At 38.6% G+C, this 19,894-nt stretch overlaps 1 protein-coding gene across 18 annotated transcripts in view; it reads right to left on the bottom strand.

The window, feature by feature from the left end:
* Positions 1-19,894, bottom strand: part of phldb1.S (pleckstrin homology-like domain, family B, member 1 S homeolog) — an 89,616-nt gene that overhangs the window by 15,092 nt on the left and 54,630 nt on the right. For 10 of the 18 annotated variants that reach the window (XM_018241989.2, XM_018241985.2, XM_018241981.2 and 7 more), the window contains 12 exons: positions 14,482-14,760; positions 13,810-13,950; positions 13,475-13,612; positions 10,746-10,874; positions 6,204-6,359; positions 5,579-5,689; positions 4,408-4,497; positions 3,807-3,917; positions 3,479-3,580; positions 938-1,117; positions 554-712; positions 44-160 (listed from right to left, as the gene is read on the bottom strand). In XM_018241989.2, coding sequence (XP_018097478.1) covers positions 44-160; positions 554-712; positions 938-1,117; positions 3,479-3,580; positions 3,807-3,917; positions 4,408-4,497; positions 5,579-5,689; positions 6,204-6,359; positions 10,746-10,874; positions 13,475-13,612; positions 13,810-13,950; positions 14,482-14,760 — 1,713 coding nt within the window. 18 annotated transcript variants of the gene reach the window in all.

The raw sequence follows: 19,894 nt of genomic DNA, 5'->3' as shown, positions 1-19,894 counted from the left end.
ACTAGAAAATGGCAGCTGCAATTAATGTTATCTATCTACTTACCTTTGGAGAAACACTACGGCCCAGCGTGGCCACTGAAAAGTGAGAAGAAGAGGGGGAGACTGTTTTCATCCGTGGAAGAGTGCCTCCACCTCCAATTTCTGTCCGAGATCGAGAAATCTGTGGGGATAGACAGGTGAATGATATACAGGTAAAAGTTACAAGAGACACACACAAACTGTGTTACAGAACACTACATTTTATATGTTAAGCCTATATCATTGACTCAAAGTTGAATGAAAGACATACAATAAAGTTTTAACTTGAAAAAAAAACATTGACACCATTTATATTCAGACCGCTCCATTTTCCCCCCAATAACATTTAATGCAATTGCATTCCTATGTATTGGCATGGCATAAACTTAGCTTATATTTGTTCACGTGCTAAAATTATTCTGTTTGCCCTGTATAACACTGTACCATAATGACTTGCTGTCACCAGGATAGAAAACGACAGAATCCATCTTTGCTCATGAGAGATACAGCACAACAAGGGGGGTAGGCAGATTACCTGCAAAGCTTTACGAGATGAGTGAGATTTAGCAGGGAGTGGAGGGGGGGAAGAAGATGGAGAAGAAGAGGCAGAAGGAGCAGTTACTAAATCTTGGTACCAGGCATCCAAATCAGGAGCTGGGGGTGCAGAGTGACCTTCTGTTGTTGGGGAATTCACCTGGAATATGTTGGCAACGAGAGATGGGGAAAAGATGTAGTAGGGAGTAAGCATGGCATTAACGAATATGAAGACAAAGAAAACATAGCAAAATATTTAAGAATTATAGTTAATGACAAATTTATGCATAGAAGAACAAACAGGTAAACAAAAAAAAAAAAAAAAAAAAAGAGGGAGAACGCTCACCACCAAAAAAAAAATAAAATATGAAAGATGTGAACGAACCTCCAGAGAAATGGAGGGAGAGGAGGAAGATGAAGAAGAGAGATGAACAGGAGGAGGGTCCTCAGGTGAAGGAGCACAAGAGGCGGAGTTCACATCAGGGCCAGCCATTGGTACAGCAGTTGGGGTAGAACCTGTGGGCATGCTTTCCAGAATATCCTGTAGCTGATCTAAAGTGATGTACTAGTGAAAGATACAGTAAAGTATCACTTTGAGTAGAGGAATTTTTTCAATGCATCACCAACAGCCATTATACTGTAGAAACATTATCCTACATTATTTTATATACTCACAGAAAGAAGTGCTACAGATATCCAATAGTCAATGAATATGGAGCAAATACAAGTCACCGGAATAGCACTAAATATACATATATTTGTACACAGTCACATAACATTGAGTATGCCAAGAAACAAGTATATTTCCAAACTGAAGTTAAGGTATCCTAAAGCTTTCTAAAAAAACCTGTACATAGTATGTGGACTCATTAATCCAATATTGTGTGAAGAGAACAGATAATTTATAATAACTTTCCAATACACAGTGATCGTGCATTTTCAATAGTTTTAAAGTTATCAATTAATAGAATTACCCTGCAGGGATCCCCAACCTTTTGAACCAGTGAGCAACATTCAGTAAAAGGAGTTGAGGAACAAAAATGTTCTTGGGGTGCCAAATAAGTGCTGTGATTGGCCATTTGGTAGCCCCTATGTGGATTGTAAACCTAGATTGAGGCTCTGTTTGGCAGTGCACCTGGTTTTTATGCAAACAAAAGTTGCCTCCAAGCCAGGATTTCAAAAATAATGACCTGCTTTGAGGCCACTGGGAGCAACATCCAAGAGGTTGGAAAGCAACATTTTGTTGGAGCTACTGGTTGGGGAACACTGCTTTAAAACATTATCTATCTGTTCCTTGCTATTGCCCGCACTGCTTGTATTGACTACCAAAAGAATGGAGCAGAAGCTAGCAGACTTGCAAACAAGCATGCCAAGCAAATGGGAGGTTTGGCTGCAGGATAGCTGGATTCAGATATAATAGTAGCCAGAGCAGGGCAGAGAGAAACACTGCTCTCATTAGCAATTATATTTACAAATAACTATAAAGCCAATGAACATTTTTAATGAATGTATACTGGAAAATTGTTTAGGATTATATTTTCTTTCACCAACTTTAAATGTGCTGGTAAAGTTTCATTATACCCAACGGTTTTTTAAGCTTTAAAAGCCACAATTCTCATATTGTAAGTCTGAACAGTGACTCGAGGGCCCCAGTCCTTAGGCCAGTTAATGGCATTAATAGAAAATACCGATTTGAATCTCTAGACAAGCTTGGATGCCTAGACTGAAGGTCAATTACAGTGTGATTTGGGCTAAACAATTTTTTTGCCATCCCTTGTATTTTGGGATATATGACTAAATAGATAATATAGCAATTTTCCCATATCTGTAACATTTTTATAAACCAAGATGAAGCCTGTACAAATTTCGGATCTTAAAGGGATAGTGTCATGAGAAAAAACATTTTTTTCAAAATGAATCGGTTAATAGTGGTGCTCCAGCAGAATTTTGCGCTGAAATCCATTTCTCAAAAGAGCAAACAGAATGTTTTATATTCAATTTTGAAATCTGACATGGGGCTAGACATTTTGTCCATTTCCCAGCTGCCCCAAGTCATGTGACTTGTGCTCTGATAAACTTCAATCACTCTTTACTGCTGTACTGCAAGTTGGAGTGATATCACCCCCTCCCTTCGCCCCCCCCCCCAGCAGCAATGGAACAATGGGAAGGTAACCAGATAGCAGCTCCCTAACACAAGATAACAGCTGCCTGGTAGATCTAAGAACAACACTCAATAATAAAAACCCATGTCCCACTGAGACACATTCAGGCTGCCAGAAAGCATTTCTCTCCTAAAGTGCAGGCACAAGTCACATGACCAGGGGCATCTGGGAAATTGACAAAATGTCTAGCCCCATGTCAGATTTCAAAATCGAATATAAAAAAAATCTTTTGAGAAATGGATTTCAGTGCAGAATTCTGCTGATGGAGTAGCACTATTAACTGATGCGTTTTGAAAAAAACATGTTTTCCGATGACAGGATCCCTTTAACAGTGGACTTGAATTTAATAAGGCCTAAAATGCTCTACTTTTAAAAAGAAAAAATTACAAATGCATTCTATTTTTTCCAGTTACTGCTGAGAAAAATATTTTTGCGAAGTTTCCAGAGAGCATTACATATCTACATATGTATATTTATTCATATGAATCAAAGCAGCCATACTGGTTCCCTTGTTAAATATATATTTAAAGTCATAGTGACAAATTTCTAATGAGAGTACTGTAAACGTTGTTTAACCGCTCAGCAACCTCTGAACTGTGCATCAGGCAAGCAAAGTAAAACTGCTCCCTTAATTCATACATGTATAAAGATTGACAAAATATATTCTGTAGACCCATTGTGTGGCATGAAGCTGCAAAATAACAGTGAGGAAAACCTTTACTAGTCCAGTATGTGGGAATAATGCGAGACTGTCAGAAATGTACCTCAAGGGCGGTGGTGGGCTCTGCAGCAGAGAGAAGGGGGAAAGCAGGAACAAGAGGTGAGCTGCTGTACAAGCGCAGAACATCAGAGAGGCACAGGTATTCCTGAATGCAGTGGAGGAGGAAGGCAGGAAGAAGGCAAAGAGAGAGATAGATAGAATAGATAGATAGATAGAATAGATATAGTCACTTATTTCATATCAAGCTGCAGCCAGTAGCACATTTACATTGTACACAAAAACAATGATACATATTTAACACTCAGCCAAGGACAGCAAGTATCACAGCAGGCTGTTAGTGGTCAGCTGGGTTTGGGAAGGAGGGAGTTTACCTCTTGCTGCCAGGAAGGGGAGTAAGAGCAGACGGAAGGGATAGCGGGTGTGCAAGAAACATCAGCTTGAGCGAGTAAGCAGCCACTAGTCTCAGAGATGTGGAGAGCATCCTGTGCAAAGGGTAATTAAGGGCATTTTGTAAATTGACATGTACTAAACCTCAGACAGCAGACTCTGCCCTGACCCCACAGCACTCCACAGCAGAAATAGTTGGCCCTTTAAATGAAATATTTAGCCTCAAAACATTGTAATTTAAATAAAATCTGATATTTCTGCTTTAAACAGATGCCAAGCGCACATGCTTAAACATGTGCATAATATATTGTGCACATACTTAAAACTGTCATAGAGGGTAGGGAGAGCCTTCCTTTTCTGTTTTTTTAGCTCATTGCACCTAATCTGTGTAACTTTTTATTGTCATTGCAAAGTTTGTCTTCCCTGTTTTTCCTTTTTACTGCATAGTGATATGTTTTACGCAAGTATATACGTTAATAGCTATAAGTAATCCTACATGACTAAAGCTATATATACAGCCATACATAATGTCCATATACCAACATATTGGAGCAGATCATATGTATTCATTAATAAAGATCTCACATCTCTGAGAGCAGCTGATCCAGTTAAGAATCCCCGCCGTCCTGTTAGTGCCTGGTAACTTCTCTCCATCTGAACCAGCTTCTCTTTCTCCTGTGTGGGGCACAGACATCAGAATTGCACACAAAAAGCTACATATAGAAACACCAAGTTATTTGTATCACATTTTGCTCAGTTACTGCACCAAAGTGGCACCTAATTAGGTCTATAGAATATAGCAGCACATAATGCTGTCTCACTAGTGACCACTGTGTGAATGCAATCGATTAAACAATATAGTGCAATTTACTACCATAAAAGAGGAAAAAAATAGAGAAAAGAAAGGAGTCACTCACAAATGTACATACAAGTAAAAAAATACAGTAGATATGAATGGAAGCTAACACAGTGCAACTCTATGCTATAAAGGAGACATGGAGCAGTTGCAAGCCATTGTGCAAAATCTCAGCACTATAGCCCACAACAGAATTACTTCACCTCCCTGGATGAGGCTGAAATGTCTCAAAAGGCTACAAACAGCTTCAGGAAGGGCAAAGGTGTTGGTTGCCTGTAAAATACCCAACACTGGCAGGTCTCCATTGCAAACTGAAAAGATGTTTTTAAACATTATTGTGTTGTGTCAATTCCATTGTGAACTGAACTCATTAAAGGGGCAATATACACCCTTTTTAAATGTAATCTCAGTGAATAAAGGCTTGTGCTCAATACACTTTGTCTATCATTTACATGAAGAAATATCTATGGCATTTGTTATTTCTTGTCCTGCTGCGCGCTGTTTGCAGATGAGAAGTATATGCTTCCAGGTAGTCTGATTTTCTTCAACTCCAAAAACTTACACACGGGTTAATTGGCTTCTAATTAGATTGTCCATATTGTGTGGGAATGGGATGGCAACCACATTGTAAGCTCCATTGGGGCAAGGAATAATGTAAATGATGTATACTCTTTGTAGGCCTGCCCAGCTGAGAGCTGTCGGTCGTTTCTCTGCATGTGTTTATAAGTAGGAGGAGAAACCTAAAAGTTTTAACATTTCAAACATTATCTTTTGCTGGCAAAGGGATGGAAAAAAAGTGTGTGTTTATCAGCAACAGATATGCAGCCATGCCTCATAATCTGGTCTCATGGTTTTTATGAAAGTTAAGATTGATTAGTGTATATATGAATGATTGATTACCTTGTGTAGCTGCAAAAGTACATTGCTTCTTTCCTGGCCAAGATGTTCTGCATCCTGCGCTGCCTGGAGGCAAATCTGATTGGCTTGCATCTCCAGAGCAGCCAGGCGTTCCTGTCATGGGCAAGACAAATTTCTAGAATTACACCAGAGAGTCAAGTATTTGATCCCACTTCCTTCCCTCATGCCCTTCACGAAACTAAAGCTCATGGGACACTATTCATATTGTCTACCTCCTACAGGGCCCTACATTTCTTATAACAATCCCTGGTTAGATGTTACTCTTCAAAACTACAAAGTACAGTATGTTTCTCTGACTACCAGTGAAACTTTGATTTACCACTTTACTATGATATTGCTGCAGGGGGTTCCATTCCCCAGGAGTGTCTTTCTGCTTCTTAAAATTCTTTATTATGAGCCCCATTTACAACACTTTATGTACATTATCCCTTTCCCCATTTAATCCTACACAGAATGTTGCACTTAAAATTTATATCATAATATAAATATAATCTTATTCTGTTTTTTTTCCTCCTAACCATATCTTTACTCATATCCCATAAGAATCCCTTACTGCATTTTTCTCTTCAGAACATTGTATGCTCTACCCCTGGCATCCTAAACCCACCTTCCTGCGTGCAACGCTTCTCTGGCATTCTCCCTTGCTCTGTAAAAGTTGCTGACTTGCGGTCTCTCTTTCCTCTTCCAAGCGGCTTTCCTTTTCTAGCTGCTGGAATTCTAGATCTTCAAACTGTTTCATCTTCGACTCCAGGAGTTCAGACTCCTGAACACAACCAAAAGTACTGTCAGATAATGACGACCCAACATTAAATCAGTAACATACCAGTCATGGTTCAAGAGGCACACACAAAGATGCCAAATTAGCAACACACAGATCATACAAATGCTTACCCAATCACAGAGCACAAACTCAACTGCAGAGTCACTTTCTCACAGCAAGAATCAAGGCCTCCATTCAGACAACACCTCAGTATAAGAGATCATGTATAACAAAGAGGCAACTGTCATGTCTACACTGACACGCTAAAAAGTATAAGAGATGATATTACCCAAACACCAAAAACAGAATAAAAAGAAAAATCAGTGAATGAGACACACTTGTCACACATAGGTGACAAAACGGAGATACAAATCTGATAGATATACAGTTCATGAACAACCTAAATGATAAAGGATTAAAAACAGAGTATGTTCTTATATAAACATATATAGCCACACAGACAACAAAAGCACACTTTCCTATTGGGAAATATATCATTTCAACTGGATAGATACCACAAACTCACACATAAAGCATTACCAAACATACACATGACTTTTGCCCAACCAGCTCTGACAGAGAGGTTAGTAATGTTAAGGGGCAGTTAGCACAACATACACTAACAGCATCTATACAGTCCCACACCCAACAGAAAACAGTATGTGTGTGTGTTTATATGTTTGGTAAAAAAAAAAAACTTTGGGGGTAAGTGTATGGAAGAAATGTTTGCAAAGGTGGGAAAAAGTGGAATATCAGTGTGTAGGTTTGTTGGATATCGTTATGTATATTAGCAGAAAATAAAATGTACTTTATTACTACTACAGAGAAAAGGGTAAATAATTAAAAACCATAAGAACTATGTGAGACTGGCTACTGCAAAAATACATCCCATATCTGTAGTAAATTATAATTGCTTTTTATCATAAACTTACAAAGCACACAGCGTTGAGTTCTGAGAATACTAGATATAAATCAATACAGCAGGGCAATGTATGTATATGTATGTATATCCACAAGTGTAATTTCATATGTGGTCCCTCACAATGCATAGTTTTGGTTTTTTTTACATTGAATTCCAGCATCACAAGGAGGTCACAAAGGGGTGATGTGATTGACATAGCACTGGGTCTGGTGCAATTGTGCATAATTTATGCAACGGTGTGTGCATTTCAATGCAAATCAGACACAATTGCATGTAAAGGTGGCCATACACGGGCAGATAATGTATGGCGGTCGTTTAGACCAATTTGACAGCTAATCTGCCCGTGTATGGCGGCTTCCGACGGGTTTTTCCGATCGATATCAGGACATGATATTGATCGGGAAGGTTTGATTTTTCTCCCGACCGACCCGTCGGAGCCCATTGCGCTCGTCGTAATACGATCATTCGGCCATAGGGCCAAACGTTCAGATTACCCCCGATATAGCCATGCCGTTAGCGGCATATCGGGGAAAAGATCTGCTCGTTTGGCAATGTCGCCAAGCAAGCGGATCTTATAGTGTATGGCCACCTTAAATCAGTCTGGCATGCTGTGTATGAGTTATATTTGTGCTCGATTCAGGTGCAGCCGCTTTCAATTCAGAATGGAGGACATCTGCTTGAGAGAGTGGGTACAAAACAAACTTTACAACACGAATAATTAAGGAATTCAGTAGTACTTTGGGATATGGGACATAGTTTAAGGTATTTACATCTGAAATGAAAATTCCTAAAAACAGGTGATAGTAAACTGGTGAATATTCACTGGATACATAAGAGCACAAGAATGACAAAGAGCAAAGCAGCAACTTTTGCATCTCTAGCCAATTTTGTCAACTACAATTGTTTAGGGAAATTGCTAGTACATTTATGTTAGAAGAACTTTAACATTTTTCTTTTGGGAAAGTGACACATAGGGAGATTTTTTTTAAAAGCGAGTTTTGGCAAAAGTCGTTAGTTTTGTCTTCCCATAGAGAAAAATGTAAATTGCCAGCTATTACACACACAAAGCTATTTGAAATCTCCTGTAGTCCCAAAATGCACAGAGACCCTTTTTGGAGCGATTTTATCAGAAATAGCATGGCTATTCAGAAGTTGTAAAAATCTGTGCTAGTAAAACACAAAAGGAGATTAATAGCCGCGATAGTATGCAAAATTCGTGTGTGCCTGGCATGTCATAAGTACGTAAGATCGTATGCACGTAATTTCTAGGACGGCAATTTTGCATTCTTAGTTCCAGCGACCACACGCTCACTCATCATTCTCATATGAATATATGCACAATATGCGTGCGACAATACGCCACGGAAAATTCCCTTTTTAAAACATTTCTTTAACAGATATAGGCTCATTTCTTTAACAGAAATAGGCTTCTTGTTGAAGTACGTCCAGTTCGTGTGAGCGGAGAAAGCACCGTGGTGCACTATGGGATGCATATCAATCAGAAACCGAAGTTGCCTGAAATCGATTAAGACTATCGCCTTTTTGCCGAAAATCGCTTTTTAAAAACCGTGGAAGACAAATCTCCCCATGTGTCACTACCCTTAACTCTGCACATTTTTTTTAGTAAATATGAGTTGTTTATGACTGACGAATTGTGGCAAACGTTGGGGAAGTTATACGAGGTGATAATTCACACTTTAGTTAATATGCCCCTATATATCTGGCCTCATTTTTTCATGATACTCATAATAAAGTATACGTAGTAGAAGCTTGGTATGAAATTTGGAGCAGTGATGATTTGCCATATTAGCACAGTCATCTTCACTCAAAAAGTGAGTGGAGAATGCAAAAAAGCCCCTTCTCAGAGCAGCTGAAAGAGGTGTATTTTAGGTGTGTGTTAGGGCTTGTGTGGGTGTTTTCCCTGCAACTGACATGCAGTGCATTCTTTCAGCTATACTCACCTGTTAAGTGGCTTTAGACTTGCCACTTTTCTGTAAAAAAACAAATACTAGTCTTCCTATTTCTGTTATATACTTATGTAACTAATAATTGTCATTATTATAGTAAAATGAGAGAAACCCTTGATGGCCTGGGAATGTATTACAAAATGTTGTCATAACCTAACTGCAGAACTTCTGAATGTGTGACCATTAGGTGATTTCCACATGGGAGCTGAAATTGGCCTGCTGAAATATACAGTTATAGAATCAGACTCAAGCATTAGCCTCCAGCCCTGCCTGTACCCAGAACCATTATGTTGCTCATGCACATGCGGTGTATTTCAGCGAAGAAACGCAAGAGTTTGCATTCTCATGCGCCTGCACCCAAGCCACAATGGTTCTGGGTGTAGGCAGAAGAAGCGGCTAATGCCAGTGTAGGGGCTGATTATCAGCCTGCGTGTTTCAGCTGGCCTATTTAAGCCCCATGTGGCATTAAAAAAAAAGTCACTTAAAAAAAAGTCACTAACCACTGCATAGGAATTGTTGGTATGAGAGCCTGTTTAAAGAATGCTATTTAATAATGTTTAAATAATTAAGTTAACACTGCGTTTGATCAGAGGGAGGAAGAAGTATTTTGGCAAATAGGGAAGGAAAGTGCCTCTCTGGTCTTCAGGGAAAAGAAAGCAGCAGCTTGTAGGAGTGGCACCGGAACTTATTTCAGTGTAAAAAATGTAGACTAAAGGAGATGGTAGTTCTACAGGTTTTAGGAGAAAGGCAGTGGCGTCAGGGCTTTGGGGTTAAGGCAGAAGTTTTAAAGGGAAATATATCCCTTTTTTAAATTAGATTTTTAAGTTGCTCTTATGCATATGATTTAAACTTCCAAGATAAATATAAATACTTTTTTTTTTTTTTTTTTTTTTTTACACACACATACTTATATCCACAAATTGAAAGGATATGTTACAAGTAAGAACCATTTCCCAAACTTCCCTTAGGCGCTTAGAGCATGGTTCAACCCCCCATCACCTTGTTCCATTGTAAAAGTAAATTCTGGAATTTAAAATCCCTCTGCTTTCCCTAGACAGACTTCAAGTCCCAGACTTCATCAGTTCACAGTGGAACAAGGTGAGGGAGGGTTTGAATCACTGTGAACTCCTAAAGGATGGGGTTGCCTGCAGCAGAGGCAGACTATTATGGTTTGTTTTTAATCTATGCCTCTAAACATAATTAATTATATATTTATTTATTTTCAGAAGTTCAGATGTAGGGCTAAAAGTAACAACATGGTGGCTTTTTGGTGAATCAGGGAAAATGTAGCAAGTGTATGATTTAGGGAAAGTACAGGGAGTACATCAAGATAATTACTTTCTAGGGGAATTATACTATGCAGAAGAGTATGTATTGGGATAAATGTAAATAAGAGAAACGGAGTAATGTTGTATGTATGTGTGTTGTGTATGTAACAAAGTAAAAAGATTTTTGTGATAGATAGCTGTGCCATGGAAAGACTGAAAATGGCACACTGACCCGTGTCAGCTGGCACTGCACCTGCTCCCGCAGAGCTTCAGGGCAGTTATGGAGCTGCCTCTGCAGGTCGTGGTGAGAAAGCTGAATACTCTGCAGCTCCATCCTCTCCTGCTCCAGTTTCTCACGTGCCTAAATCCAGAAGGGGCACCCAAAAGACAAAATGGGGAATAGGATACAGCTCTGTAACCTCAGCCATGCTTATGAGAGAGGACAGTAAAAGAAGGAAAGGAATGATGAAAGAATAGGGAGAACAGAGGGTTAAGATGGAAAGGAAGAGGAAAAAGAAAATACTTAAATAAAAAAGGGTAAATATACGTGACATGAACTGTTTCGAAGAAGCAGCAGTCACTAAAGAATATCACCAGAATATTAATCTTAACCATTTCACTGCCAGAGGGGATTGCAATACTTTTCTGTGCATTTATCAATATACCAATATCAGGGTAAGCATGGTCATTATAACTGTATGGTCCTGTGCATCACCTTGGATATTCATTATCATTGATATGCACTGGGAAAAGTAGGTCCTGTATTGGATATAGTGTATAAAGAATTACTGATTTATCATTCCCAATGCACTCTACTGAATACTGCAGTGGAAGACAATTTGCTAATATTAATAAGAAAATATCAGTACATACAGTAGATAGTCTGGGTCCCCATACTGAATAGTTTATGCATTATAGATTTTCACTGTTGGCACCAAGACCAAACAAGGTACTACACTGCCATGTTCTTCATTGCTGTAAAGTACATGTTATTCTTACATGGAGTTGTACAGTATTATTTCAGAGTGCAGTAAGTTCTGATTCAGTGTTTATTTGGTATTATTCTACCATGACGTGTTCATCATCAGGTCACACTTTCGGTATCATTCTAGAGGGTAGTATGTACAGTTTCAATGTACAGTCAGTATTTTCTAAGTAAAAATATACATTATGCGCGTTTAGGCATTCAGCAACATTCCAGAGTGCAGCATATTATTATCTCTATATGTCATTATGTACATAGTAAACTGTTTAGGTCAGTCACCTAATTATAGAGTTTAACATGTTCCTTTTTGCAGGTTACAACATGCACACTGGAAATAGGGGTGTTAGAAGTGTTAGAGTTGGTGTTAATAACAGCAAAGGAGTCCCATTTTAATCAACGTGCTGGTCTACAGAATGGAAGTTGCTACAAAACACCCAAAATATTTCAGTGAAGTAAGAATGGTAACAATCTGTATTTGACACCTGGGACAATGCTGTGCCTAGATTTAAACATACAATAAGATTGGTACTGCTCCTATACCACCATTTTTAATTGGCCAGCCATAAAGTCCATAACTACATGGAAACAAATGTATATTTTTTTTGTATATTAAAAACATACTTTTTATGTCACTAAAATATTATTTACAATTTTAACAATTTTTTCTATGAAGCTAGGGGTGGAAATGGAATAGTGGCATAACAGTCTCAATTGAAACAAATGGTACAAAATACACTAGCAGTTACTACTATTCCTTCAGGCTTTCTCATGCAAGTCTTGGGCTCCCTCCATCTACAGCCTGCTTGAAACTTATGCTAAATCAGGCATTATAAGAGAGTGAACGTCATAGCTGAAATTTAATAATTGAATTACTATTTTAAGAGCATTTACTTTGCAGCATATGAGGTAGGCTTTTAAACTGAAGAACTATATTATAGGTAATTCTTCGTACTGGCAGATATTCCATCCCCAATTACTTCTTACGACGCTGTCCATATCAGTAGCATAACTATAGAGGAAGCAGACCCTGCGGTTGCAGGGGGACCCGGACCACAGGGCCTGCTTCCTCTATAGCACTGAGGACAGGCACTTGCAGCAGTGCCTATCTGCGCCAGGCCTGGCTGGGGGCCCCGGTGCACTCATGTTATGCCCCTGGTTCATATGCTATTCCACATACATTTGAAGCAATTAAAAACAAACAAATCAAACAGAAAAAATGCATTTGACAGAATAGACTGATCAGATTCTGTTCTTGTATGTAACCTACATTTAATCAACCCAATTTTATATGAAATTGCATCTAAATTTAAACGTAAACCTTCTATTTTCCTCGACTGAGAGGAGGTGCATTCCCTTATTCTCCCATAATTACCCTATTTACAAATAGAAAATGACAACCAGGTACAGAAGCTTTTGTCCATGTGTAACGGTCTTGTAAACTTGCAGGAATATTACATCCATGCGGGAATGAGTCTGTGGATTTCTACCTTCTCCTCCCCAATTAAGCTTAGAGAGAAAATTTACCCCCTTTTTGACATGAGCTCATTCAGTTGGGCTAATGTAAAAAAGGTGAATAAACTGTTATCTGACTTTTCACATATAGATAGAGTATAGATAGAGTAGAACTATACCTGATTCCACATTTATAGTTATAATCGCAGACGTTCAGCTAGTGTTTAGGTACCTTTTCTACATAAGCTCAACTGAAAGAGTTCATGTTAAAAAGAGGGGAATACTGTTTAAATGGAGTGGTTACGTTTGCAGGCCTCTCTGGCAATGCAAGGTGTTAAAATAAATATATTTATAATAAATATATTTGAAGAAAGGACATTTTAGAAGTTAAAATACAAATTTATCCCAAAAATCAAAGAAAAATAGGAGTTGGAAATATTGTAGTGGATAGATAAGAAAGTAATTTGTGATAAAAAGCCGACTCTTTTCCAGCCAGGGCAACTATCACGTGGGATATTTGGTACCTTGTCTTTTTCTTTCTGGATGTTGTTTTCAAAGTCAGCCAGACTGTCCTGCAGTTGTTGGGCCATCCTCTGCTCATGTTGCAATTGGGAAAGCTCAGCCTCCCGTTCCCCTTGCAAAAGGGCACGTTCCATCTCTGCCTATTGGCAAGGAAGATTATTAATTATTATATATTTATATTACAGAGAGGCTCACTATCTTTATTGTTGGCTTTGTCCAGAAATTCCAATTCAGTTTTTGCTTAATTCCCACAGTGTTATTGAGATTACAAACATACAGATTTATCCACATAAGAAGATGAAAACTCCACTCCTACTCTTCAGCCTAGAATACTCACCTCCCTTGCGCTTTCCTGCAACTGACCCTCTAACTCAGTCACTCTATTCTTTAGCTGATCCACACGTCCCAGGGTCTGCCTGCGTTGCTCCACCAGGACTAGTAATTCTGCATCCCCAGTTGGGCTTACTGCATCTTCCTGCTTGGGAAAATGGCAGTTGAAATAAATACAGATTTTCATTTTATGTTATGGATACATTCAGTTTTATGTTACTGAATCCTTTACAGTTATTTGTGGCCCACACTACTATATAAATCTATATTTACCAAAATATAAAAAAATATATTGTACAACGTAGCGCTAAACTAAAAATCTGTTCGCAAAGCACTGCCTCTTCTCAGCTGAAGTGAATATTCCATAAATGTGTTCAAGTATGAAGACAACTTGCCACTTATGACATTACACAATAATGAGCTATATGCAAAAGAAAAAGCAGTAAGAATTATCATTTTATTTACACTTCTGACAAATGTCATTATGGCATAATAGATAACAGAAGGATTACCCATAGTAGCAAATAGTTTTGTTAGACCTTTACCTAGGATAAAATATTGCATAAAACTTTATGTTATATTGGTATCTAAGAACCTGTGTGGTGTTGATTAACCCCCACATAGTTCTGGCAGCCAATCACATTTTGGTTTCCCTATCACTAAATATTAAGCCTCTCACCTCATGTTGGGTACTCTCCGTACTGCTGTTCTCTTCTCTCTGAATCTCCTCCTCATTCTGTTCCCCCCGTGCTTTTACCCTATTGCCTGTGCTCTCTAGATTGGTGCTCCTGGTGTTCTCCCAAGATGGTCTACGAGTGTAGAGGGATGCAGTGTTTTCCTCTGTGCCCCCCAGGGAGGGGAAGCCCCTTATCTCCTCCAGGCGAACTGGAAGTGTTGTATCATCTGTTTTACTGTATTCTGCACACAAGTTTAAAATGGTTTCCAGCCTCTGCCGTTCCTAAAAATGAGACATAACAGTTCAACACATCTACTCTCTGATCAGTTGTAAGTGCTTAAATTTCTTCTATACCAACAGTAAAAGTCTGTTATAATATTGCAAACAAACTGGCATTAAGGTATCCCTAAAACTACAGCCACATGTTGCATACAGTTCTCCTATCCATGTTTTAATTCTATCAACTACACAGCGTTCACAACCACTGTGAGTTTTAATTGTCACCTCATTGGATAGATACACTGCACCATTGTGATTGGATTATTGGAAGAGTTTATATGCTGAGGATTTCCCGTACCAGTCAGTTGAACTGAAGAAGCGGCTTGGATGAGTAGTGAAACATCTTTAATGATTAATCAGCAAGTCCAGTTGCTCTAGATTTACTTCTACTAGATATACCATGACCTGGATGAATGAAAACCTTCATAGACATACCCATGTTTTAACTATTACTCCTGTTGTACTTTAGGAACAATGAGGAAGATGTAATTAATGCACTTCATCTCTAGATAAAGCAACACAATAACAGTTGTCTATGAAGAAATCTGGGTAACATTTGTATATCTGTGGCCTTGATATTGCCACAAACACCCTGAGCCTCAGCAGCCCCAACAAGCTATCCCCGCTGCACATAAAATATTCTTTGTATAGCAATCCTTCTGCAATTGTAGACCATCTCTTGGGGGATGATCTATGAGTGCAGAGGATTTGCAACAATCAATATATTATTAAAATCATTCCAAAACAAAGAATAATAGGAATTATATTTCAGAAACAGATGGAGAGCCTCATATAGCTTTTCTTGGGTTGAGAAGGTGTGAATAAATCACTCAAACCCATGAGGTCCATTTAGTATCTTAACCAGAATAGCTATATTTTTCTATATTACAATACAAAGTACTACATAATAGATCATGAATATTGAATGGGTCTTACAATGACAGGAGATATCTTCAAAACAGATGTTACAATTTAACCATATCTTCTTAAATGGAGCAGATCCCAGGTCTATGTGCTTCTTAAGGAAAACGGACTCCGCACAATGTCTACAAAAGTACACCTAAATTGAAGGGATTCCTTTGATATATAAAATCTCCCAGAGACAGCAGTGTTTCCTAAAATGTATCTGTCTTTCAAAGACTATTTGTAAATTCCTTAGTTTAGCACTAGTGAATACTAGTGACTTGAGACTAAGTATTTTTTGTTCTGTGCATAAATGCTAGCAAACAGAATAATCCTGAAACCTAATATCTTTATATTTTATATTAGTGCTGTCCAACTTCTGTGGTACCGAGGGCCAAAATTTTACTGGCCTATGTGGTGGAGGGCCGATAATGGAAGTCAATGTTGACCACTCCCCCTTTTAAACCACACCCACTGTAAACTACACCCATATTACCACAATAACTTTTAAGATCATAGCCACATTAACGGTGGTAGCACACCAAAAAACCAAATGGTTGGTGCTCACTGCAGGCAAATCCCTCATCACTCATATGTCAAAAATTGAAGTTAAAAAGATCCCCTTAAATCCATATGCCTCATCCTCCCCGTGGATAATACAACAACCCCCCCCCAACACATGATTAAACACCTTAGGGGCCCTTAACAACAATTTCCAAATGCTAACAAACCCCAAGAACAAACCCCTAACAGGCTTACATACCACAGGTAGCGTAGGGCAAGCAGAGAATGGCACACCCAAGCAGCACTGAGTAAGCAGAGAATGGCACACCCAAGCAGCACTGGGCAAGCAGAGAATGGCACACACAAGCAGCACTGGGCAAGCAGAGAATGGCACACACAAGCAGCACTGGGCAAGCAGAGAATGGCACACACAAGCAGCAGTGGGCAAGCAGAGAATGGCACACACAGGCAGCAGTGGGCAAGCAGAGAATGGCACACACAGGGAGGGAAGGCAGAACAGAGCAGGAGACAGGAAAGCTATCATTCTAATATGTACTACATACAGTGACAGTGCTGGTGCCCATTAGCATTTTGAATAAGGTGTGAACAGGTGAACAATGTTTTATATCATGGTCTCATTCTATAGTCTTTCTGTATAACTATTTAGAAAGATTCATGTACATATCCAAAATATAACACAAATCTCTAGGCTCAAGATGATTTTAGGAGGATAGCCTACAGAACTTGCCAAGGCTCTGTACATTTAAAGAGTCAATACATTGTACACTTTGCAGATTCCAGATACAAGGAAGAACTGTGAGAAGGTGAAACTGCACAGAATACATGCTTTGGGCAGCATCAATTTCCGTTGCACAATGTTCCAGAAAAGTTTTTGAACATTAAAAACCTGAACTAATTTTATTATGCAAATTCAACAGGATGCATAAATGTAATGCTTTATCTCATTCCACTCTTTTTTCTTGATACTTTATTTATTTTAAATTTCACATACAGACACAAACATGTTGCAATGGGGAGGCAAACACATATGGGACCCTACAGAAAGGCATACAAATATATAATACATACATACTTTATGTTAAACACACACAAACCTGTCATGTCCAGTGTAAACTTCAAGGCCCCAAATCAACATTACATCCTACCTGTATTAAAAAACTCACCATACCCTGGGGCTGTCTATTCTCTGCTCCTCCCATTCATGTCTCTCACGTACACTGCTACATTATCAGATCGACTTCACACCTGCCTGCTTGTTCAGCATTACCACCTGTTCACTCCCCCTCCCACATAGGATTGCCACTATAATCTTAGTACTGTGTGTGAATTAAACCAGGACAAATTTTGAACTGTATGATGGAGTATGTGCTGTCCCTGTAAAGTACAGAGGAGTATGTCTTCGGATAATCTGCATCTTTCCAGATACATAAACCGACTATAGTTTGCAATTTGTCACTACCAAAATTAACAGGATTGTGGCATATGTTGATATATAGAAAATAGAAAAAATTGTCTGATAGGACATCAAAAAAACGAGATAGGATTCTTAATGGGACTGAGACTGGCTATAGATTAAGTTGTATACAGTATAGTTAGTACTATATTCCAATTAACAGTACTATATACCACTGAAGAGAGCAGTCTTTAAAGAAATGTTAAATGCACGGGGGAACTTTGTCACTTTCACCTTGTGAAATCAAGCTCATGGGCGGTGATATAATGTCTAGAAATACCTTTCCATTGAATAGACCTTGTATTATTGGTTGAATTGTGCGTCAGTGAGCATTTCCTAAAAATAACAGTTTATTGGCTGTGAGCTTTTGTCAGCATCTATTTGAATGTGTCTAGAGCCCACTGATATACTCACTTGCAAATACCAGGCAATACTGGTGGTAATTCAAGAAGCCCCTCTGTAAATTCACACACAACATTCCTGAAAATGGCTAGCCGAGTTGCAAATAAGAGATATAAACCACATGAACAGCTTGTGTTTAACAGACCAACACTGATTAGGCCATAGTGTTTTTTTAACTTTGCATCATTTATTTGATTTTCTTCAAAATGTTACGCATTTGCTAACGCCCCCTCTAACATTTAAAACAACTAATAAAGGCAAAAATAATGAAGATTTGGAGAACAACGACAGGTTACATTACAGTACTAGCTGAGTTATTCTTCGAAAGCAAAATTCACATTTCTGCCTTGGAGTTCCTGAGGCATAAACCGAAATCATAGCTGCATACAACGTATTGTTTGTTGGAAAAGGAATTGGTTACCAAACAGGTGCTTTGGCCCAGTGTGAGCTATGAAGCAGCAATGGATCTAAGCAACAAGATAAGTACTTTCTCTTTGATTGGTTTGCCGTGCTTGGCTTTCACTGTAATCTGATTCTATAGTGTAGCAGTGTATGAAAGTCAGATTGTAATCTGATTCTTCCGTGTATGAGAGCATGAGTCAGACCCACATTTAATATTAGTAGCATCTAACTTGTAAAATGCAGGAATTTGTATCAGACAGACTCGTTCTGCTTTAAACCAAACTGCAAAAGATGAGAAGACTAAAACAAGCGGATGGTTTTAAAGCTTGATTCCGGTTAATAAATATACTGATTAGCACAGAGGGGAAAATGTACATGCAGGAAAACATTAACAGTAGGGAAGGATACTAAATATGCATGCACAAATCCAGTATTCGGCTCAGGATTATGTTCAAATCCCAGCATATTTAGCAAGATTCACATGTATTCTAAGGCTGGCCATAGGCATTAAGATATGCTTGTTTGGCAAGGTCAACAGATGAGCAGATCTTTAAGATTTGGCTACCTACATGCTGGACCAAATTGGTCTGACCTAATCATTTGCCCCCCAGGCCAATGATCAGATCATAATGAGTGCCTATGCAGGTCCACTGGGAGAGGGCCCTCACCCAATGAGATTTTCAATCCTGCCCGATAGCTGTAAATCAGATTTGTTAGATATTTGTCAGAAAGTGACAGCAGATAAACTGACAAACTGTCAATTCAGTCTGAAAGGGCCACTGGTGTCTAATAAAATGGCGGCCAAGTTTGGGAGTTTTACTTTGAAAGCAGCAAGTAAGTTGCAAGTAAAAATAGTCCCTTTTGTAAAATGTATAATGAAGCAATAGAATTCTTAATGAATCAGATGAAAATTGAGCATATGACTGGCCAGGTATGGGATGACTTTGACGTAGTTGGCCAGCTTAAATATATTGCACTATATGGACAAACAATCCCTGTGTTGTTTAAAGGGTAAGGCATTTCTCAGTAGCAGTATGCACAACATGTCTTAAAGAGATACTGACACCTGAAATTAAACTTTTTTTTACATCTATTATAATATTGGCTTTGCAAGCTACTTCTAACTTTGCCATAAAGTATTTGCATGATGCTTTTACATTACCTGTCTGATCCCCCATGTTCCTGTATGAGGGGGCTGCCATATTTGTGCAGCAGGAGTCCGTTAGCATTAGAAACTGTAACTAACAGGCTGAGATGGGACAGTCAGGTTGGCAAACTCAGAGTGTCAGAGAGTCAGGCTTAGGAACTTCAACTAACAATTATATACAAAAACAAAACTCTCAGCAAAAAATGATCAACATGACCTATAGGTAACATTTAATGTACATTCATATGCTAAAATTCATTTTTTAGTGTCAGTATCACTTTAAATATATTGATAATGGGTGAGTG

The sequence above is a fragment of the Xenopus laevis genome, chromosome 7S (genome assembly GCF_017654675.1).
Source record: "Xenopus laevis strain J_2021 chromosome 7S, Xenopus_laevis_v10.1, whole genome shotgun sequence".
Classification (NCBI taxonomy): domain Eukaryota; kingdom Metazoa; phylum Chordata; class Amphibia; order Anura; family Pipidae; genus Xenopus; species Xenopus laevis.
The sequence above is the reverse complement of the archived record's forward strand: the minus strand, read 5'-3'. Positions and strand labels throughout refer to the sequence as shown.